General features: G+C 51.3%; 1 protein-coding gene across 1 annotated transcript in view; it reads right to left on the bottom strand.

Moving 5' to 3' along the window:
* SNED1 (sushi, nidogen and EGF like domains 1) overlaps positions 1–17785 on the bottom strand; it is a 135166-nt gene extending 117381 nt beyond the window's left edge. The window contains exon 1 of the mRNA XM_065410982.1: positions 17582–17785. Within this exon, the coding sequence (XP_065267054.1) occupies positions 17582–17785 (204 nt within the window). The remainder of the gene's footprint in view (positions 1–17581) is intronic.
* Between the last annotated feature and the right edge of the window lie 4821 nt (positions 17786–22606).

The raw sequence follows: 22606 nt of genomic DNA, 5'->3' as shown, positions 1-22606 counted from the left end.
TGGCCATTCTTATATAAAAATAATTATAATAAAAAAGTTTAGTACAAAAACTCCCCAAGATAATGACCTCTTGAGATAGCGATGATGTAAGATAATGACCTTGGCAAATAATGCATTTTAAATGTTTCCCAGTCACAAATCTAACATTCTGTAGTGAAGTCAATAAAGCATAGTCCAATGCTCTGGCTGCTGTTTTTTGTCATGCCACCGTTCACTCTACCGCTCTGTCCCCAATGGCCCTGCACTGTCACCTTCTTCTGCCACCTGCCACTGTAGGGTGACAGATATCCCGATTTTGGGGTCTTTTTTTTATATAGGCTCCTATTACCCCCTACCCCCGTCCCGATTTTTCACATTTTTCACATTTGCTGTCTGGTCACCCTATGCCACTGTAACCTCTGCAAGTCGGTCTCTCGCGGTACCACCCAGCTGTCTGTGATTTCAGTTCTCAGGGGGGAACCTCGCTGCTAGTGCAGTCTGGGCTGTCTCTTCCACAGAAACACTGTCCCACAGCAGGTCTAAGCATTTAGACCTGATTATCAGTGATTTCAGCTCTAGTGGTCACTTATGAAGCCTAATCAGCACAGCCCAAAATGCCGTTAGCCTTCTTGGCAACAAGAGCACACTGTTGACTCATATCCAGCTTCTCGTCCACTGTGACCCCTAGGTCCTTTTCTACAGAACTGCTGCCTAGCCATTCGGTCCCTAGTCTGTAGCTGTGCATGGGATTCTTCCGTCCTAAGTGCAGGACTCTGCACTTGTCCTTGTTGAACCTCATCAGGTTTCTTTTGGCCCAATCCTCTAATTTGTCTAGGTCCCTCTGTATCCGATTCCTACCCTCTAGTGTATCTACCATGCCTCCTAGTTTAGTGTCATCGGCAAACTTGCTGAGAGTGCAGTCCACACCATCCTCCAGATCATTAATAAAGATATTAAACAAAACCGGCCCCAGGACCGACCCTTGGGGCACTCCGCTTGAAACTGGCTGCCAACTAGACATGGAGCCATTGATCACTAGTTCAACTGAACTCGTTCAACTGAACAAGCATTTCAGAGAACTAGGGGCCTGAGCTAGCAAATTCATCCATGCAAGAGTGGACACGGCTGGAGCCAATAACTAATGGCTTCTTGTCTGAATAAGAACTGTGAGATGGGGCCCTAGTTTTGCCAAACTAGCGTACCTGTAAAGAGTTAAAAGGAATATGGAGAAAAACCGCTGAATGTTGTAAGGTCATTACTTGGTCTCAGTATAGATACAAACAGTCTACTGCTAATTTTCTTTCTGGCTAAATGTTTGATCTGAAGGAAGAATTCGCTTTTTTTTAACATGATGCAAATGAGGCCACAGACAGGTGGGGAAATGTGCTGTGTGTCATCAGCCACCTGGGAACCATGTGCCAGCATGAGCCCAATAGTTCCTTAGATGATTTGAGACCAAGATGATATTTTGCATGCACAGTGAGAGCACTAAGACTAGCTGTGCAATGGGGTGCCAAGCTTCCTGAGGGAGAGAGACAGAGCGAGAGAGAGAGAGTGTGATCTGAAGGAATAAACACTGGGTTGGGGGGTTCAATCTAGGTTCTGCCACTTAATTTACTGCATGGCCTTGAGTAAGTCAAGTCAAAGCCCTGCCGGGCCTGATCTCAGGGATGTAGTGAGTGGGTGAATGATGGTAAAGTGCTCTATAAACGCTAAGCACTGTTGTTATTCCTGTCTGAGCAGAGAAGAGAAAGGCTAGGCAGCTTCTTACTGACAGCACTTTTGTCCCACTCCACAGAAATCCCCTGCTTCCCAAACTGAGCTCACCCCTCCCCTTTCTGTCACCCTGAGCTCCCTCAGAGGACTGCGCTGCACCTAGCAGTTTTTCTCTAGTGAGGAATTTTTGTGCCTGTATAATTACGAGTGCTGTGCTCCTGCAGGAATCTCCTAATCTCCAAGCACACAGCCTTCATTGTCTGTGCCCAGGGTTGGGTTCTTGTTAAATCGCCAGGCTCCCCAGGGGGGAGAATCCCTCCCCACACTAATGCCATCTTGTAGCAATCTGCCAAGACAGTTCAGCTCTCCTAGGCTGCCCACATGAGTCAGGGACAGAGTCATGCCAGCAGGGCTGGATCAACCTTTTGAGCGCCGAGGTCCTACAAATTAGCACCCCTTCCTCCCCATGTCCTGACCCTCTTATTCCTGACATGCCTCTTTAGAATCACTAATGCAACAGATTAATCCAGTTCCCCTTTGGGCAGGGCAATGCCAACAGGGACCAGATGCCCCTGCCACTGTCCTGAAATGGGGCAGATCCCTGTGAACAAACAGGCCAGCTCTGACAATGTGGCAATGCACATGCACTGGCCCTGCTCCTCCAGCCCCAAAATCAGGTGCACATTTCCAGAAACACATGGCTCTCCCGGGTGTTTCTGCTCCAGGGGCTGTTTTGTATCTCCCCTAAAAGAAAAGGGGGCAAAGAAATCTAAAAGGCAGGAATCCAGGGAAATCCCCATGCAATAATAAAATCCCCAACCTTACCCAGAGAGTTAAAGGGACTGGCTTCCAGGTATTTAAAAATATTAACTAATTTCCAGGCTCTTCTGTGAGAGTGCCCTTTAAATTGGATTTTTAAAATTCCCTTTCAACTTTGTATAAGGGGTTTCCTGCCCCCCTGTTGATGTTTAAAAGGGTCTTTTGCTAACCAGTTGACAGAGAAACCATAAAACTGGATAGACACAAAGGCCCAGATCCTCAAAGGTTTTCAGGCTCCTAACTTCCAGGGATTTCAGTGGGAATTAGGAGCCTACATACCTTTGAGGATCTGGGCCAAAGGGCTGTCAAACACACCAAGTAAACAAACTGGAAAATCCAGAGACCATTTCTTTTTTTACTGAAGGCTTTTAGCATCTTAGGCCCTGATCCTGCCAAAAATTACAGGCATGTGTAACTCCCCCCCCCACCGGCTGCAATGGGATTTGTATTTATCAGTTGTATTACTGTAGCACCCAGGGGCCCTAATCATTGAATCTATTGTGCTAGGTGTTGCACAACACAGAGCAAACTCACAGGTGAAGCATGGGCATTAGGCATTACTTGTATTTGTTAGGTGTTACTTGTACATGTACTAGTAGGTAGAACGGATTGGGATTTTCAAATGGACAGTGTCCCTTTAAGGGTCCCATCGTAGCTAGCCAAAGTTTTCTGCCTTTACTCTATAAAGGCAGGGAATGCATTGATGCAAATGTCCATTGGGATGTCCTTGAAGATGGCCTGTCCATGCTGTTTGGACCAGAATGAGCCAGTTTGGGGAATATTTTTCTGGAGAAATTGGGATTAAGATGGATCTCCTGACTGAATCACAGCCTTCCCTTCCCCTTGAAGAATTCAGGGTGGCCCCCGCATGTTCTGACAGGAGAGCCTGGCCTGTGAAAAGCATCCCCTTTCTTCTCAAGGGAGAAACCTTTCTCTGGTATGAAGAAATTAAGACGTTTCCCTTCTTTGCTGAAGCAAGAGACCATTTGGTGAAAACAGCCCCTGAACAAGAGCTGGGAAAAGCACTCTGAACCGAAGGTGGGTGAGTAAACCCGATGCTGCGTGGGAATGCCTGATTTGAAGGTTTTTAATCCCTTGTATTCTGCAGGGGGAGATCCGGGTAAGGAGACAAGGTCTCACACAGAACTGGGAAAATCCCTCTCTTGGGGAATGTGTATTGAAAGCATAACCCTGTGTATTCCTCAGGGGGCACAGAACATCCTCCTCCTCAGGAATGTATTTCCCCCTAAGCAGGGAGACCTTATCTTCTCTAATGCAGGTTTTCCTTGTCTTTCTGAGAAAGCCACCAGCTTCCCTCTGAAGAACTGACAAGTTCTCACCATCCCCAAAGGACCCCGCACAGCTCACACCGCCCCCTTTCCCTTTGCCTCTCCAAATACAAAGAGAGAAGAAAACTAGAATGGAAGTGTAGCTGAGTGGAGGTCCCAGCATCCTCTGTTGCCCCTACCAGAGCATCAAGGGGTTCCTTACGAGGAAGCAAGAGGCGTGAAGTGGACAGCAGCATGGCCCTGGTGTTGCAGTGAGAAGGGCTAAGGCAGGAACTTGGGGAGGGACGATTCAGGGTGCTGGGGAGGGGGGAAATGAGATGGGTGTGAGGAGACAAAGGCAACAAAGGCAAGGGGAAGAAGAAAGAGAAAGGTACTTTCAGCCTATGTTTCCAGAGCCAATGGCACTGCAGCCACTTACACACAGACTTTGGCCCAAAGTAAGATAACAGGAAGAGAGAACAAGAGCCAGCAAGACAGGTGGGGAGAGTAGCGAAGGAGCAGCTCATCCTCAATGGCCTTTGCCTTTAGAAAGTGGTAGCAGGGGGACATTGAGGCCTCAGTAAGTGCTGTCCTAAGTGTGCCATGGCTGGGTGTGGTAAGGCTGCAGATGGTGCTCTGAGAGTTTGGTCTGGTCTACACAGGCAAACCCAAAGTGTATGAGAACATAGGCTGGGTGCAACTGGGCTGTGATTGGCTTCCCCAAGAGGGAGGTAACTGTAAAGCCAGATCTCCAGCTGGTATAAATCAGCCTTGACTTCAATGGAGTGACACCAATTTACACCAGCTGGGGATCTGGCCTCACTGATTCCAACAGAGTGACACCGATTTATACCAGCTGGGGATCTGGTCCCACTGACTACAATGGAGTGACACCGCTTTACACCAATGGGGACTCTGTCCCACAATGTAAAAAGGCCATAGCAAAGCAGGTGATTTTAAGACCTCCCTATCAGTGATTAAAGTAAACTTCAGGGCAAACCAACCCCCTACGAACAGCACCTTCACTTCTCAGCCTGAGTAAGCAGCTAGAATCTGGGATCATTCCCTGTTGTACCAACTTTGGCTAGCAATGACCTGAATGGTAAACCCACCTGCTCTCTGCTGAAGTGCTGGCTGACTTTCATAAAGTAGGCAGGTGGTAGAGCTGCAGAATGACAAGGTGGGACTGGCTCCTGAACTGAAGCAAGGAGTCAAGCTGTCTCTGCCTGTCCATTGTGGAAGTGGAGGGCAGGCAGATCTAGCACATGTGCATGCATCTCTTTTAGTGCTGTGCGGACACTGCATGACCGATAGAAGTGCACGAGTCTTTCTGGCAATAGGTTTCATCCAGCACAGCTCTATCTCTGCCACATTAAATCCCATATCTGGCTGGAATGTGCCCTGGTTAAGATTCTCATCTGGGCATCTCCCTCATTAACCAGGGACATGGAGTCTTGCTTTCGGCCTGGGGAACAGAATTTTGTTCCCTCCTGCAGCACTTTTCAAAAGAGGCATGTGGAATTGGAAAACAGCACTCAAATAAATAAAATCCTAGTCTTTTCCCTTTTTCTCAGGAGATAAAGACCAACTCCTGCTGTAATCTCCCTACCAGACAGCTGGTCACCTCGGCAGGTGAGGAAAACATCAAATCAGGCAGAGCTGAGCTAGGACACCTGCACCAAGCTTTTAACCCCTGGCAGGACAGACTCCCCTCCTATTCAAAAGCACCGAGCTCCAAGGTCATGTTATTTCTCTTAGATTTTAAGGCCAGAAGGGGGCAATTAGATCACCTAGTTCAGTGATCCTCAGACTGAGGCTTGTGAGCCACAAGTGGCTCTTTAATGTGTCTCCTGTGGCTCTTTGCAGCACATGGTATTAAAGCCCTGTGTGATTTAATTATTGACCAATCTAAGTTATTAACCAGTCAGGATGTGCTTTTACTATGTTATTAACCAATTGTAGTTGATAAAATAATAATACTTGGTCAGTCATTTTGCTGGGAGAATAATATATATATATAAACTCTCTCTATATACTAAATATATATACTAAACTAAATATTTCCCGGCCATACTGTTTAAATATGAATATACGGTACTATAGAAAAGAAACAATGAATTCACACCCCGTGGCTCTTTTGTGTAATGTTGATTGCTAAATTGGCTTCTAAACCGCTGAGGTCTGAGTATCACTGATCTAGTTTGACCTCCTGTATATCACAGGCCAGAGAATTTCACCCAATTACCTCTGCTCTTGTATAGAAAAATTTCTGGATGCCTGGGGCCAGATCCCCAGCTGGTGTACGTTGATCTCAATGGTTTTACACTAATGTACACCAGCTGGGGATCTGGCCCATTGAGGCCATCAGTAGCAATCATGGACCTCGTGCCTTCCTCCTGCACAGAACCAGTGCAAGGCTGAGGTCCCGCTTAGGTCTTACTTGGGGCCCATAGTGTTTAAGTAGGATGCTGAGTGGTGCCTCAGCCTTGTTCAAGCCCCCAGCATTGGGGTCTGACCCTCACAGTCACCAAAGCCTGAAATAACATTGTGAAACCTTGCCCTGGCTCCTCAGGGGAGGGGGATGCAGGTTCCAATCACAGAGACTTGTTGGCTCTTTAGAAGTATTCCCTTAGTGCTACCACCCCCCCAGCACATCACCACAGGGATGAGCGACTTCCCGTTCCAGTAACAGAAGAATCGTTCATTGGAAGGATGTGTTGCTTGGAAGCGGGACAGGTCTCTTCCCATGCTACATGACTGGCCAAATTCAGACCTGGTGTAAGCAAGTAACATGCCACTGAAGTCAGTGGCATTGTGCCTGCTAGATTTGGCCCAGTGAATTGAGTCTCTAAAACCCAGTTCTGACGCTGACCGATCTGCAAGCACAGAAGGCTTGGTAGGTTCTGGGTCACCAGCAGACCTGAGCCATCATGGAACTGGATTTTCATAGGCACAGACTGATGGCTGAATAATACTGAGAAGCAGGGAATGATTCAGGGTGCATTTTCAACAGGGTGCATGTAAGGTATGTGCCCAAATCACTGGCCTCTAGGAGTAGTGCGGCTCTGGGACCTCCCAGGCACTTCTATGGATACTGAACTCTAAGACCCAAGAGAAGAGGAGCATTCCAACCCTGCTATTCTATGATTTGAGAATGCCTGCTCTCTGTGAACTCATCACCTGGCAACTTGATCCCCAAGACTGCAAGCCTAGCCGTTCCTATGGGCCCCCTCCATTTCCCAGCACTCTCACCCTCTCTTCTGCTAGCCACATGCCTTGACGGCTTCAGTGTTCTACAGAACCTAAGAGCTCAGTGAAAACTCTCACCACCACCCTCCCCCCACCTACCTGTGGTACCTCCGGGAGCTCTTTAAATGGGCCTGGTTTTATAACCCCCAACTGGCAAAGCACAGGATCAGGGCAGGTAGAAAAACCTAAGAGGGCAATGGCAGGCATGACCCTGTACTGCCTCTGCTCATAGGCTCCTCTGCACAGAAGAGTTGTCTCTGCTTATCTGGGCTGTGTCAGCATTCCCTGGGGGACCCCCCAGCCTGTCTCCTCCGAGGCTCCCTGCCACTTTGCAGCTGCTTTGCAATGTTTTGGCTCAGGTTTTAATCAATCACTGGTTTTCCAAACACATTGATTTCCCTGGCTCCCCCAGAGCACTGGCTTGAAACAATCAGAGGTTTAACCCCAGAGGTTAAAAAAGAAAGAAATCCCCTGCCTGAACTTGGTTGCTGGCTGACTCAGGCTGTCCGCTGTGGGGTACAGGGCCAGTAATGCAAGGCACCCAACAAGAGCCGAAATCAAGGAAGGGAGGGAAGCAGGGAGCAGACAGCTGGAGCCCAGCTGATGAGCATGACCACTCCCACTGGGGTCAGTATCTGCCACACTCTCTGCAAACCCTGTTGCCCCCTTTCCCTTTTGCGCACTTGTCTCTTTCCCTGTGCTGCTCCTCCTTGCTGAGCCCCCAGGTTTGTGCTCCTGCAGCCCAGTGTAAGCCCTGATTATGCTGCTCAGTGACACAAGCTTCCTAAGTCCTGTAGGCTGGGCCTAAGATGAAATGGGGAGGGGAATCTGGGTTGCCACATCATATCTGCTAATTCTGAGCAGTTCAGTGACAAGCTGTTACCTGACATGAGTAACTGCCCTGGCAATTAGCAACACGCATGTAGTGTGTGGTCCAACAGCAGGGTGGCTCCTTGCATCAGGATGAGCCAATGTTGCCCAATGCATGAGAAGCCTCAACAGTTTGGAAAGGAGAAGCCCTAGGACCCCGGCAGAGGCCAGCACAACAAGCAGGCACTGCCCATGCCACAGAACCATGACCAGCACTGACCTGGCGCCTGATCCTGCACCATTAATTCAATGGATTTTAGCCCATGGCTTTAATGGGAGCAGGATCAAGCTGAAATTCATCACACTTTTACTCGGGGCCCTCAGGGCCAGAATTTTCAGACAGGCTCAGCACTCACTACTGGGGGCAATTTTCAAGAGCTTAGCACCCATCCGCCCCATTGAGACAAACGGAGAATCCCCCATTGAGACAAACAGAGACTCCCCCCACTGAGACAAATGGCAGCTGAGCTATTGGAAAGCTGACCCCCATGCTGGATAATGAACACCCAAAAGTCTGCCCCCACGTGTCTTCCCTCCCTACATTTCCCTCCAGTGCCCTGCCGTCATCTCCATGGGCCAAGTCCTGATGTCCGGACTCCATCTGGATTTAGTCCTTAGTCAGGCAAAGTCTCACTTGACCAAATTCTGGTCCCATCACAGTCAAGGGACTTTTGTCACTGGCATCAGTGGAACCAGGGCTGGGACCACTGATTTCCATGCTTGTTTCCCTGAGTATTAAGGACTGGATGATGCCAACATTTGTCCTTGTGCATTTTAATACCCCTGCCTAGTGTCTCTCCTAAGTGGCAAGGTGAAAGCAGCGGAACATACAAATCTGTACTCTGGAAGCGGTTAACTCTTCTGCTGCTTGGTTTTGAAGGACCAGATTCTGAGACCTTTACTCATGCTAGGTAGCATCTTACTCCAGAGGTGCTCTCATGAGTTGAAATCCTGGGCCCATTGAAATCAATGGCAAAACTCACATTGACTTCAGCAGGGCCAGGATGTCACACAGGCATTATTCCACATGAGTAAGGGTAGCTGGATCCAGCCCAGAGCTATCTGAATAATTACATGTCTCCTATTGCCCTGGAAAGTCAGTGTAAAGGTGGTGCTTGTGGTGCTAGTCACCATACAAACAGAACAATCTTTGTAGAGTGTGGCAGGACCTCACAGGAGATTGGAGGGTTTCTACGGAGCAGTGTGGATCCTATGCAGGGGCTGGGGTGAGCACTCCTACATGTAATAAAGATAACACTAGGCATTTCCATTGCTTTTTCCATTGAAGGCTCTCAAAGCACTTCAGAAACAACAGCCCAAACCCTGTTAGATAGGGCAGCCTAAGCCCCATTTTACCAATGGGACACAAAGGTACAGAGACAGGTGGGGTGACATATCCAAAGTCCCACAACACGTTGGCGGCAGGGGAGCGCATCAAACCTTCAGGTCCTAATTTCCAGGCATATGCTTTGTCCTAAGTGCAAGCTACTGGCAACCCTCTCCTGGGCTTCAGCACAGCAACGTGCGCCAGTATGTGCTTCGGGTTACACAAACAGACCTGATTCAGGAAAGCAGCTCTGCTCAGGACTGCACGTATGCACATGCACATGCTTAAGGCAAGTGCTTTCCTGAATCAGAGTCTTGTTGAATTGGTGCCTTAGACCTAAACATCAAGCCAGTGGAGCTCCAGGCACGAGAGTAGATCCCTCTGCCGGGTCAGGGCCTACAATTGTGCTGTACAATTTGATGGAAGAAGTAGATTGGAGGTGGCAGACTGAGTGCATGGAAGGGCATCTGCAGTGCTGATGGCACATGTGCACCTTGTGATGGACCAGACATTGTCTTTGGACAGAGGCTGTAGGAGAAGCGAGTAGCCCTCAGAGGGTGTGACTGAGGAGTGACCCAGGCCCAGGAAGGAATGGCTCTTGCAGTTTTCTTGGAAGCAGCACAATGCTTTGACAGTCCAATGATGCAGATTATTATTCCCAGCTTGGTTCCGGTCTCTCCCTGTGGATTGGTAGGCCCTTCCCCCAGCCCTCAACATCTGCATGTCAATTTTCAGTCCTGCAAAAGCCTTATGACATCTGCTCAAATGCTGACATTTCCACAGCCATGCAGAAACGCTGAGCTTTCACATGAGACTAAGCTCCAGCCGGGGTTTCAAGCTATCACAGAGATACGTGCATTTAAACACTCAGATCATCAGCCCTTTCTGTCGCTGCCACCGTCTTGGATTTCTAACAAATTACACAGATTACACAAAATCTTTGTTAGTTTACCCACCCCAGGACTGGGTCGTCACCAGGGACTGAGTTCTGGTCCTGCCCCTTGACCCTGGAGCTGGAAGACCTGCTGCACTGACGAAGGAAATCCCTTAACACGAGGGGCAGTGGCCCTGGTTCTCTCCTTTCTGGCCCCTGGTGGTGCAGGTGGCAGCAAAGTATGGAGATCTGAACTCCTGTGAGCCTCAGATAGACTCACAGATGTTAAGACCAAAAGGGACAATTGCTATCATCTAGTCTGACCTCCTGTGTAACATCGGCCAGAGAACCTTAGCCATAATCTGTGCATCAAGTCTGGAGCTTCTCACTGAGCTACAGCATCTCCATTAAAGATACCCCATCTTAACTGATAGACTGCATGATGGAGAACCCACCACATCCCTGGGTAAGTTGTTCCAGTGATGGATTATCTTCACTGTTAAATACTTAGATGCTAGCTAGGAGTGTCAGTCCACTCAGTGACTGGTTCCACATGGAGGACAAGAGCCTATTACTGTTACTAGCTAATAAAGTTATCCCTTTAGCTCAAGTAGGAGAGTCATCTGGTTTGGTGCTGAATCTCCAGACCTGTGATGACATGGTGAGATTGGTGGATCAGGAACATGTGGGTCTGATTCTCCATTGCCCTGCACCTGGCATTGTCATTTAGATTGGTGCAGAGAGTGCGTAACTCTCTGCCATTCTGCTCTGCTAGCAATCACTTTGCACTGATGTAAATGTCAACACAAGGAGCGGAGAATCAGGCCCCATTCAAACTTCTAGGCTATAATTCTAGGTCATATCTTTATATTTCTTCTCCCTCAGGGACATTTGGAATCAAAACAAGAGCTTTGTCTCTGAAGAGTTTATCTGCTCGAGTGGTCATCCCTATGTGAAACCCTCACCCTCTGATTATGGCACAAGCATCTCAACAGTAGCAGACGGAGGTTCCAAACTCCGGTGAATTTGCCTTCAGGTGAGGGGCCGGAGACAGCAGAGGAGGGACAGATAAAGGACATGTTTTCATGCAGACTCTGCTAACAATAGTGGAGGAGAGATAAATACAGAAAGTTGCTTCTATGTAAGGCGACTGGTCTATAAATGGAATGCTCTCCAGAAAGTGATCTGAGTTGTTAGAAGGACTCTGAGCATTCCCAGGCACTGTCTTACAATTCAACCCAGAGATGTTTTTTCTACATCACACCCAAGGCCTTACGGTATCCACCTCACAGCCACATATTACAGCCAGAGTTTACAGAGCATGAGCTCTGAGCTCATGTCCATGAATAAATACAGATAAATATCACCACCGCCCAACAACGCATGTTCTCAGGTCACCTCTGGGATATGTCTAACCACCGGCCAATACCATACACTCTCGACTGGTGGAGGGGATGTAATTCCTCCACGACGCGTCTGATCAAGTTCAAGAAATGAGTCCTCAGGACAGCTCCACCATTCAACTGGTTTCCGTGGCCCAAGTTCTGGTGGAACTGAGCCCACGTGAGACACCTGAACTTCACCGGCAGAAAGGTGGCATGTGGGAGATGCCTCTGGTGTCTGTCTGTCCAAGGCCTGCAGGCCTCAGGAGCTCCACTACAAGTTACCTAATCTCCGCCAGCCTGGACAATGCCACTCTGGAGGTCGCTAGTGGGACAGCTGATTTGAAGAGCAGGGGGAAGCTAAGTGAGTTGTGAGATTTGCCTGAACCCAGATCTCCGGCCCAACAGGACTTTTCACATGGCTCCTGCCTGTGTTTTCCTTAAATACCAAAGACATTCTGATTCTCAACATCCTGTTATAGCTTTGATGCTTTAAATTCAATTAGAACTGTTCAACTGTCCCCAAGTAAATCCAGATGCATTTGGAACAATTTAAACTGAATTAAAAAGGTGGGGGAGGATGGAGAAAAATGAAGCTGGAAGGCAGCTGAGTCTTCCCGTTTCAATCCTGGGTGCAGGGAAGGGAGTTCCTGGTGGGTTTGGACAGTCTGTGAGGGGTGCTGCTCAGCTCCCAGGGGGTGGCAGGAAAACATTCCTCAACATGGGAAACGGCAAGAAGAACAGTCACCCTCAGCATGATGATGAGGAAATGGCTGCTGGGGATGTCAGCCTTGGTGTTTTCATTATGGAGGCCCCTGGCAGAGACTCTGTGGTTGGGCTGCCTTCTACACTGGGCCCCACAGGGGGCGAGGATGCCTGGTGTTCTCTGAAAGTAGTAGGTGGCCAGTGGGTGTGTGCAGAAGAGGGCGCCCTTGGGGCAGAGGCAGAGTGCAGGCTGTGGTGCGTGATGTGCCGGAGTTGTGGCAATGGAAGGGGATGTTTGGGAGGGGGGGTAGAGAGGGCATGATGTACCATTAGGTGACTCCTTGCTTTTGTGTCAGATGTGGTGTATGCACAGCAAGCCAAACCATGTGTTCATGATACAGCCTCTCACATGCTAGCACTTCTTCCTCTTTAACATCACTCAGCTCCCTCCCTCTCACTGCCCCCACGGCTTATCCCCGCTTGCCTTTACTATTGTAGTAGTGCCTGTTGGCCTCCCCTCTTCTCCTTCCTCCCAGTCTGCCCTTGGTAACATCCCCAAGGCTCCGAGCCACCACCATCAGCTTCCTCCTGTTGCTACCCCCACTTCACAGCACCTCCTTCCCCCGCCTTCAAGAGCCTACATCCCCTTGCTCCACCTATGCCTCCGAGCTCACTTCCTTCTCCTCAGTTGCACCCCTGAGGGACAAGGCTGGCAGGAAATAATAGGGAACCCGCGAGGGTGCTATGGAAAGGGAAGAGGGGTCTTGAGACATTACTCCCCAAACCTTCAGGTTTTCGCAGAGAACAAGTTAGCGTGGGGTGGTTTGAGCCATACAGAGACGTTACCATTCTCTGTCCAATGCCACACAACTGTCCCATAATGGGTCTCCCCAACCCTCTCCTTAACCTTTGGCCACCCTCAGCTTGGTTCTTTCTAGTCTGCTCTCTCTACCCTGGGAGCACGCACCCTCTCTTCTCCTTCCCTTCCCTTCTCAACCCCCACTGCTGTCAGGAGTACTAGCTAGCCGTCGCTTCTCACCGATGCTTCCCCCCCTTTCCTGACCAGGGCCGCCCGGGGGGGGGGCAAGTGGGGCAATTTCCCCGAGGCCCCGCCTCCACGAGAATATAGTATTCTATAGTATTGCAACTTTTTTTTATGGAAGGGACCCCCGAAATTGCTTTGCCCCAGGCCCCCTGAATCCTCTGGGCGGCCCTGTTCCTGACTACCTGAACCTGCCCAGAGAGCTGAAGTAGGGATCCTTAGCCCTAGGCAGAGTCCCATTGGAGACCCCAAGGTCCTTGCTCATGAAACCCTGTCCAAGAATGGGGCCTTCTCTGTGAGCCCTTCATGGCAGGGAATGTGGCTCATGCCACGTGCCCAGTTCAGCAAGCTCCCAGGCGCGTGGCTCATGCTGACATCAATGGGAGAGGAGCAGGCCCTAGCTTGTCAAGCACTGCACAGACTGATTGTAAGGAGGCAGTGTGGTGAGTGCATTGCTTTTCACACTGTGGGATGCGACAAGGCATCAGGGGGATGGAAGTTGGGACACAGGGCCCCGGCCGACTGGGTGCCGCACCAGGGAGGGCATGCAGAGAGTCATCAGGGTGGGCGAGGACGCAGCCCCACCCTGCCCAGCCACGCCCTGACAGCAGCCTGCTGCTCCCCCTCCTCCCCACCCAGATGGCTGGGCACTCCCTGTACCCTCTTCCTGCTGTCCTAGCCTGACTGCAGCCCTGCGTATTTCAAACCCTCCACAGCCTGCAGGAATGAGAGGCTCTGGGCAGGGGGAGGGAATGCGAGGAGCCCCAGCCCGCTCTGCACCACGCTGCCATGGGCTCCTCCAGGGATGGTGCCAGCTGGGTCCTGCTGCCACCCCGGCCATGAGCTGCCTGTTCCCCTCAGTGAGTCCTTTTCTGCTCAAGACGGGCAGGAGTTGGGGGGGAGGGGAGACTGTGATGCAACTCCCACAGAGAAGGGGGGCAAAGAAAAAAAAGCTTAGGAACCTCTCGTCTAGTGCTGCACTGGGACACAGGGGACTTGGGTTCCATTCCTGGCTCTTCCACCAACTTGTAGTCTGACCATGGGCAAGTCCCTCTGCCTCTCTGGGCCTCTGCTTCTCCTCCCACCCTTAGTCTCTTTAACAGCAAGTTCTCTGGCGCAGGGACTGTCTCTCACTGAGAGTTTGTACCTAGCACAAGGGGGCCCTGGTCTAGTGATAGTAACGACAATGGTCACAGGACTGCCTTAGCCCATGTTCCGCAGGGGCTGTTCAGCCAGCCCAGGACCACTGGAACACACCGTGCTCTCACCATGCCCCTTCACCTTGCTCCAGCCACTGCTTTGTCTCCCTGGAATGCTCCTACACCACTGGAGGTTCCCTATCACAGGAACCGCTTTTGGCAGCTGTAGGTCCCTTTTGCACAGCTGTAGCGTGGCTACATGGTCTTGACCTTGGCTGCTGGTCCAGCTCGGAGTTGGTGACTGCAAGGGCATTCCACTCCCTGAACACGAACACCAATTCTAGAGCTGCGAAAACCCTAATTCATCTGGGATGTGATGCTAGATTTACCCTCTGTGCACACTACACACTACAAGTGTGTCTGTCCACAGTTTCCCTGTGGAACTCACTGCCAGGGGATGTTGTGATGGCCAAAACTATCATTGGGTTTAAAAAAAGAGTTAGATAAGTTCATGCAGGATAGGTCCATCAATGGCTATTAGCCAAGATGGTCAGGGACATAACCAGAGGCTCTGGGTGTTCCTAAACAGCTGACTGCCAGATGCTGGGACTGGATGACAGGGGATGGATCACTCAATGATTGCCTGTTCTGTTCATTCCCTCTGAAGCACCTGGCATTAGCCACTGTCAGAAAGGATACAGGGTTGGATGGACCATTGGTCTGACCCAGTCTGGCCATTCTTATGTTCCAGTCCATAGTGCAGACTGCCACAGAGACTTTGTGGGGGTTCTCTGGTATACCTTCCCACCAATTCTGCACTGATGTAAAGGTTAAAGGTCATTTTTGGAACACAGTGATTGGGGGATATTCACCTTCTGTCTGTTTGCACAGGAAGATGGAAATGGGATGAGCGACTGAATCACTCCTTCCACTCGCTGCACTCCCTGTTGGCCCCTTTTGCCTGCTCAGCCTAAGGGAACAGATGGACAGGAGCTGCCCCAAGTGAAACAAGCGCCTCCCTGATCAGTGATCTCCATGCCAATTGGTCACCGGGGAACCAAGTGCGCAACCCAAAGCCACTCTCAACATGTAGCGATCGGGAGCGTTCGGCTGGGGCCAGGCACCTCCACACCAGGTCAGCAGGGAATGAATGGTTTTTTGCAATGGAGACCCAGACACGAGACTTTAATGGGAAGCAGACAAACATATACAAGTGATAAGAGCTTCTCTAATGGCCCTATATCAGCAGACTGATAAAAACTCTCCCATAGCAATACAGCGAGCAGATATGCCTGTTCCTAGATTGTCCAAGGACCTGCTGAGTTACCATTCATGCATGGTATTTGGTCAAGGTCCATCTTTCAGTCCAAATGAGCGCTCAGAGGCAGGTGAGATGAGGAGAGAGCACCAGGGTTTGCTGGTGCAGGTTCTACCTGCATTGCAGATTGTCACCACATCTTCACCCCCGCCCCAGCCTTTTGGTGAGAGATTGGGCCTTTGCTAAGAGAGAGCCTGGCCTATAGACCCTTTGGCACCCATTTCCATCCTCTTGTCCTACAGCTGCTCACTGAATGGGGACAAGTGAAAAATAGGGCACCAGTTCCCATCAACCTTTGTGAATTACATTTGCAAAAAATAATTCAAAAAAATGTATGTGAACATTTTTTCTTGTGAATTCAAACTTTCCAACTTGGGAACAACTCGGAACCACCAGCTCAGCGTGGAACCAACACCCCAAAAACTTTGTTCACAGGGCTTGTCTCTTAATACGACCCCACTCGCTCAGATCTGATACGCTCCCTACTGTGCATTTATTTATTGCCCACCTCCTCCTGACCTGGACTTTTAATGGGCCAGATCCTGAGCTGGTGTAAATCAGTGTTACCCCAATGGTTTCAGCAGAGCAAAGCCCATTTACATCTGCAGAAGAACTGGCCCATTGCATCTTATTCCTTGCCAGTGTTAATCATCTTGCTTGATGATAGTTTTTGAATAGTGGGCGAGGACGAAGCCGGGCAGTGTCTGAGGCATGCTGGACAGGTGTCCTTCAGAAAAATAGTGCCTTGGCCGGAGGTTGTGACACTGTCCATACTCTGGCAAAACCCACATTGACGCCCCTGTAATGTTGTCTGAATACAGACACCGGACCTGACCGACCCCCAAATCACTACCAATCATTCATAATGCTAGACTTGCCACCTCCCCCAAATGCCCTCAGACACACTAAGGCCGGGTCTACATTCAAAACATTCATTGGCACAGCCCCGCTGATTGGATGTGATTTTGAAAGGACATTTCTATACCGGCACAAGCCCCAGTGTCCATGCAGTTACACTGGCCTAAAAGGCCTTTTGCCAGTATAGCTTGTTTCGCTTGCCAAACCAGTATAAACTATCCTGGCTAAAGGCCTTTTTAGCCAGTGTAAGCAGAATCCACACTAAGAGGGTTTGCAGGTATAGCTATATAGCTCTCCTGGCAAACCCTTCCTTGTTTAGACTGTGCTTCAGTCACAGAGCCTTTGTATCGTCAGTAGCCGGTTTGGAATAAGGTGGCAGTTTCAGTCTGGTTCCCAGTGCACAGGTGTCCACGTCCCTAAAACCAGCGCCTGTGTAGGCATGTTGCAGAGACGCCAAGGACCAAATGGCCATGGAGATGGACTGATTCTCTCCCTGCAGTTCCAGGAGTGGTGGAGCTGCGGGGAAGGGTGGCACTGCAGCAGGCTGTACTGGACCCAGACTCTGCACAACTTCAGTTTCTCCCCTTGAATCTCATTCCCTCTCACAGGCACTAGGCTCTGACTTGTGGAAAGAAAAAGTCAGAGTAGAGTCTGGGAAAAAATTGTAGGCTCCCCAGTGCCACCCTGCCCGGCCCCAGCCCTTCGCCTGCCTTGGGAGCCATTTCCATGCCAAAAGCAACTTGTCACTCACTCTATGTCACTTTTTCCCTCCTGGCTCTTTCTCTCCACTCAGCTTGGGATGCAAGAGAACTAAAACTCTGCCTGGAGTCCCTCTCTCCCTCTGCGTGAGCTCCGGAGAGGACTCACCGTGGGGAAATAAGCATCCCAAAATGGGCAGCGGGCTGGCCACACCCTTGTGCCAGGAACTGGCAGCTTGCAGGGCACAATGTGATGCCCCAGCAAAGCCCCTTTGCCATGAAGCCACTCAGAGCCCTCAGCCTCCCCCAGAACCCAAGTAAAGAAACCACTACTTACATACAGTCCTGTGTGTCCCACTCCAAAGAAAGGGAATTTCACTGAGATCGGCTGAAGCCCGGAGCCTCCATCATCCTGTTTCAAAGTGACAGCGTCCCCCTGCTCCAAGCCAAAGGGGTAAAAGTCAGCCAGAGGCACAACACCCTCGACCCAAACCCATTTCCCCAGGGCTAGGATCACCATCCATCCAGCCAGGCCCCGCATCTCCACAACACACCGGCTGTCGCTTAGTTCAACTGAGAGTTACACCGGGGCTTTTTTTTTTTTTGGCTTTCATCAAGCAGAACTTTGCAAAACTCTGCTATCTGTCCTTGCGTGGGCTGGTTGGGTTTTTAATGCTGGTATGATTTGGTTTTGTTTGGAGGGGATGGAGTGGGGAGGGGAATGCGATAAAAAAACAGGCTGAGCTGCAAACTGCCTAGCAGGAATAAAAAGGCACAGATCTCAATGGTGCAAAAGCCAGAGTCCCCCCGCTTCCCCCCTCCTAGGCAGTGTAGCGTGGGGAGAGTTAGGCACCACTGAAGAGAGCTAGAATCTCTGTATAAACAGAAAGGTCCCAGAGTCGCAGGCCAGTCACTGTGGGTCTCTCTCCACTGATTCTTCTCTCTCGGCTACACTAATGTCTCTGTTTAGCTGGGTGTGGGATGAGGGGGGGTCTCATTCACAGAGCAAACTCCACCCTTGCTGGCCATCCTTTAATACTCAGGACATGGCCAGCCAATCATGGATCTTAGGGGTGGGGCTATGTAAATGAAAGGCTGTTCTTAAAGAGCAAGAGCCAGGGCCAGCAGCTGGGGAGGAAGGAAGGATTGGGTTCACTTTTGGGTGCCCCCCGCGTGGCTTGCTCCTACAGTGGGATGGGGGCAGGGTGCCCCAAGGGGACATGCCACCTCCTCTCCCAAGGGCCTGTAGCACGTGCCAGGGGTCGGGGTGATTGTGCTTGGGAAACAGAGCATAGAGGGAGGTGCAATGCGTCACCCTGGAGTGGGGATGAAATACTCTGGAGGCTTTGCTGGCAGGGAGTGCGCGGACACAGCCTCAGGGTTTGCGGGGATCTCAAACAGGCAGGAGCCACAGGGAGCTAGCAGAGGCATGGGTCTGCTTCCCACCAGGGGCAGAGCCCACACTCACATGTGCAGCCCCAAACCCCATTGGGCCTGGGGCTCTGGTATTTGGCTAAGCCACGCTCATCCTGACCCTCCCCCCCCCCCGAGAACCCTGGTGGTGTCCCTTCCTTTGGAGGGTGGGAGGGCAGAATTATGTGCCCTGGGGCTCAAAGCAGAGCATACTGGGGTTAGAGACTTAGCCAGCCACTCACCCACATTACTGATGAGTGCCATTCATTCTGACTGGCTGTGCCAGCAGCGTCTAGAGGCCCCTGAGAATGGAGAGCATAGAGAGCAAAAGGCTCCTGCAGCCGCTTCTCAGCAGCTTGTCCAGACTATGGAGCATACAGGCACAGTCCGGGGCCAGCCTTGAGGTCTGAGGAGTTCAGGAGGGGAGATCAGGGCCTACATTGTCATTGCTTCTGGTGCTGCTGCTGGGGAAGGGGCTGGCAAGGAGCCATTTGCTCCCAGTGAGAGAGTGATGTGGAACTAGCCCAGGCTTGGCAGAGCTTGCAGCACCCCTGAAGTGGCCATCTGCTTTGACTATGCTTAAGGCCACCCCTGAGTACAGCACCTCAAAGGTGACCCTGTCTGAGTCATATCGTCCTGTTCATCAGTCAAGGTCAGGAATTTGAGCACCCCATGCTTCACAACTGTACTGGAATCTCACGGTTTGGGGAGGTTAGGGGGGAAGGACCCCATGGGGTAGGAGCCACAGGAGGCATGTGGTTCAAATCCCAAGGCCAGAAGTCTCATCGCTGAGCCGCTGGCCAGGGCCGCCCAGAGGATTCAGGGGGCCTGGGGCAAAGCAATTTCGGGGGCCCCTTCCATAAAAAAAAGTTGCAATACTATAGAATACTATATTCTCGTGGGGGGCCCTGTGGGGCCCGGGGCCTGGGGCAAATTGCCCCACTTGCCCCCCCCTCTGGGCGGCCCTGCCACTGGCAGGATTATAGCTTCAGAGCTTCCAAGGCCAGAAGGGACAATTGGGATCATTGGCTTCTAGGAACAGCATCCTGCAAGGGAGAAGCCAAGACGGGGCAGGAGAGTCCTGTTCAGACCAGCCCCACGGGGATAGAGACATGATGGCACAGACCACGTGGGGAGGACAGAGCCAGTGGTGCTGGAACAATTTGTATGGTGGGGGTGCTGAGATCCATTGAACCAAACTGCAAACCCTGGATATGATGGAAACCAGGGGGTGCAGCAGCCCCCCCGCAGACCCCTTAGTTCCAGCACCTATGGTCAAAGCTGATGCCAGCATCCCCTGGGCAGCATCACCTTGTGGTCACCCTGGATAACACAGAAACACGGATGAGAAACCAGCTTGCCTTTAGTCCGATTTGGGAGTGAAGAGGTTAAAGAGGCAAAATCTAATTTTAGAGGCTGAGCTGGGGACAGATTCTCACAACTTAACACAAACTCCCTGCAGGAAGCAATTTTTTTTTATAAAGGCTACACACTGAACTCTCTGAAGGCTTTTATATTAACTCTTTGAGGGCCAAACCTGTGAACACCCCAGAACGTAACACTGATAGTGAGCAACCAAGAGGCTGTGCAAAGCAAATGAACGTTTCAAGTGGATTTTGGAGCTTGATGTCCATATTCTCCCGCTTTTTAATTAATTTTTCCTGGTTTAATGACTGGCGTGCCTAATAAACATCCCATGCAAAACTGCTCTCTGGTAAATGTGTGTGCGTGAACATGGTGTGCAGCAATATGTATGTGTGTGTGTGCTGTGTAAGTGCATTTATATGGATGCCAGTGTGCGTGTGTGTGTGTACTTGTGTGTATGTATCTGTGTGCATTTATATGCATGCATGTAAGTGTGCATGTACATGGGTGTTACCCTTCCTCCAACAACAAGCTTCTCATCAGAACTCCAGCCTTACAGAGATATGTTGTATTCTGGTGGCTGCTGGTTTCTTTCTCTTTCCCATTGCCTGAATTCCTGCTGTCCATTACTGTCCAGGTGTTAAACCTCACCATGTGGCAACACAGAAATGAATGAACCACAAAGGGGTTTGGTCTCACAGGCCCATGGCCCCATCCTGCTGGCTGGGTCAGGGAGAGTCTCTTCATGATGCAAGCAGTAGGAAAGAGGCAGCCGAATGGCACAGCCCAGCATTCCTTGGGGCACTGGGGCTGGAATTGTCTCATTGAACTTTTATCATTCTGTATTATTGCCTCTTATTGTCTGTTATGGTGTCACCCTGGTGCCCATTCAGGATTGGGCCCCCCCTTGTGGGAGGTTCTATACAAAGTGGTGGGCACGCTCCCTTCCCATAACAGCTTACAGTCCCAAACAAGGGGCTGTGCTTCCTGGCCACACCGCTGTGCTTCAGGGCTATAGTAAGGGGATCATAAAGGAACGGATGTTGATGAGGCAGCAAATGCCCCCTGCCCCGCCTGTGTGCAGGCTGAAGTGTGGAGAGATGTGCTGGGGCTATGCCCTGAGGCCAGGCTTGCCTGGGCAGGAGCTAAGCCCAGCCAGGTCAGAACCAAGAGGAATGCAAGCACACTGGGGGAATGGTGCCCCGAGTGCCATGATGACACATGGGCAGGATAGAGCTGATGCTGTGCAAAGTAAGGCCGCCCCAGGCTCCTCTGTCTAATGCCCCCCAGCACTACTTGCCCAGGAATGCCTGGCCAGTCCCAGGGAGATAGGCCGTGAGGCATAATGCAGGAGGGAGAACAGGAAGGCTGCTGCAGCAATCTCCCAGTACACCCCACTCTGGTGTTAGTGTTTGTATGATGGCCGGGCCGCACAGGTTCCATGTAAAGAGACCGGACAGACCCCAGTGGAAGGAAGGATTGTTAGCTCCATTGGACACCTGGTGGCACTGGGTCCAGAGAGGTGAAGGGCCAGAGTCTGAAAGGTGCTCTGCTCTCATTTAGATACACAAATGGTGTGGGTGGCTCTATGCAAGCACTCAGCCCTGAGCAATGTCCACCCTTCACCAGGACCACAGAGCTCTCTGCACACCCTCACTACGGCCAGCCCAGAGATTACCCCCCCAGTCGTCCCCGCAGGTATAGCTATGGCCCGTCTTCTGCGGCTGAACTGTCCTGCCCCTCCATGTGGGGCAGCAATCAGCACTGCCCCCTTCCCACACACACTGGGTGAGAGGAGACTGGCCGCCTGCAGCAGCTCTCACCCCACGGCTGCCCAGCAAGGAGCCCTGCCCCCCAGCTCCCTCAGTTCAGCCCCCCAGCCTCCCCTCTGCTGCTCCTGAGGCTCTTCACCCCCCTCTCCCAGGCCTGGGGGGCAGCTGGAGCAGGGCCCCTCTCCCTGTTCCAGGCTGGGTGCTTGCGGGGAAAGGGGATGGGGCAGAGCTGCCCTGAGCTGTGGGGCTCCTTAGCTCCCCCATCCCACCCGTGAGAACAGCGTGGGCTCCTGAGGGTAAGGGCCAGAGCTCCACCCGCTTGCTGCAGCAGATCCAATTGGCTGTTTACACCCTAGATGGCAGATGATTGGGGACGCCAACCAATCTGGGAGGGTCCCCCAGGCAGAGCTGACATGGAGCCCCTTGCTGAGTACCGGGATAGGGCTGTAGCTGTGTCATAGCTGGGTCTGCCCCATGGTGACCAGGGGCACATTAAGCCATGCAGAGCCTCAGCCACAGGCCCGGACTGCCCGCGGATGCAGCGTTTGTTGTGCCGTGCACAAACGGGTTGCTTTGTCTGGAGCGAGTAGCCTGGCCAGCTTTGAGGGGGTGAGTCAGACTGGCCCCTCTGGCTCTCCAGCCCCCTCTCTCAGGCTGAGCAGCTCAATGGCCGCAGGGGTGGGGGGCAGGGCGCTGGGGCGGGGTCTCTGCTCTGTGAGCATGAGCAGTGAGGACCAGGCTGGCTGTACAGCAAGGATCTGATGTTTGGCAAGGCTCCCTTCCTCTGTTACCAGTGCTCGGACCGGGGCAGT

This window comes from Emys orbicularis, chromosome 9, assembly GCF_028017835.1.
Source record: "Emys orbicularis isolate rEmyOrb1 chromosome 9, rEmyOrb1.hap1, whole genome shotgun sequence".
NCBI lineage: Eukaryota > Metazoa > Chordata > Testudines > Emydidae > Emys > Emys orbicularis.
Note: the sequence above shows the minus strand (reverse complement) of the source record. Positions and strands in the feature narration are given on the sequence as shown.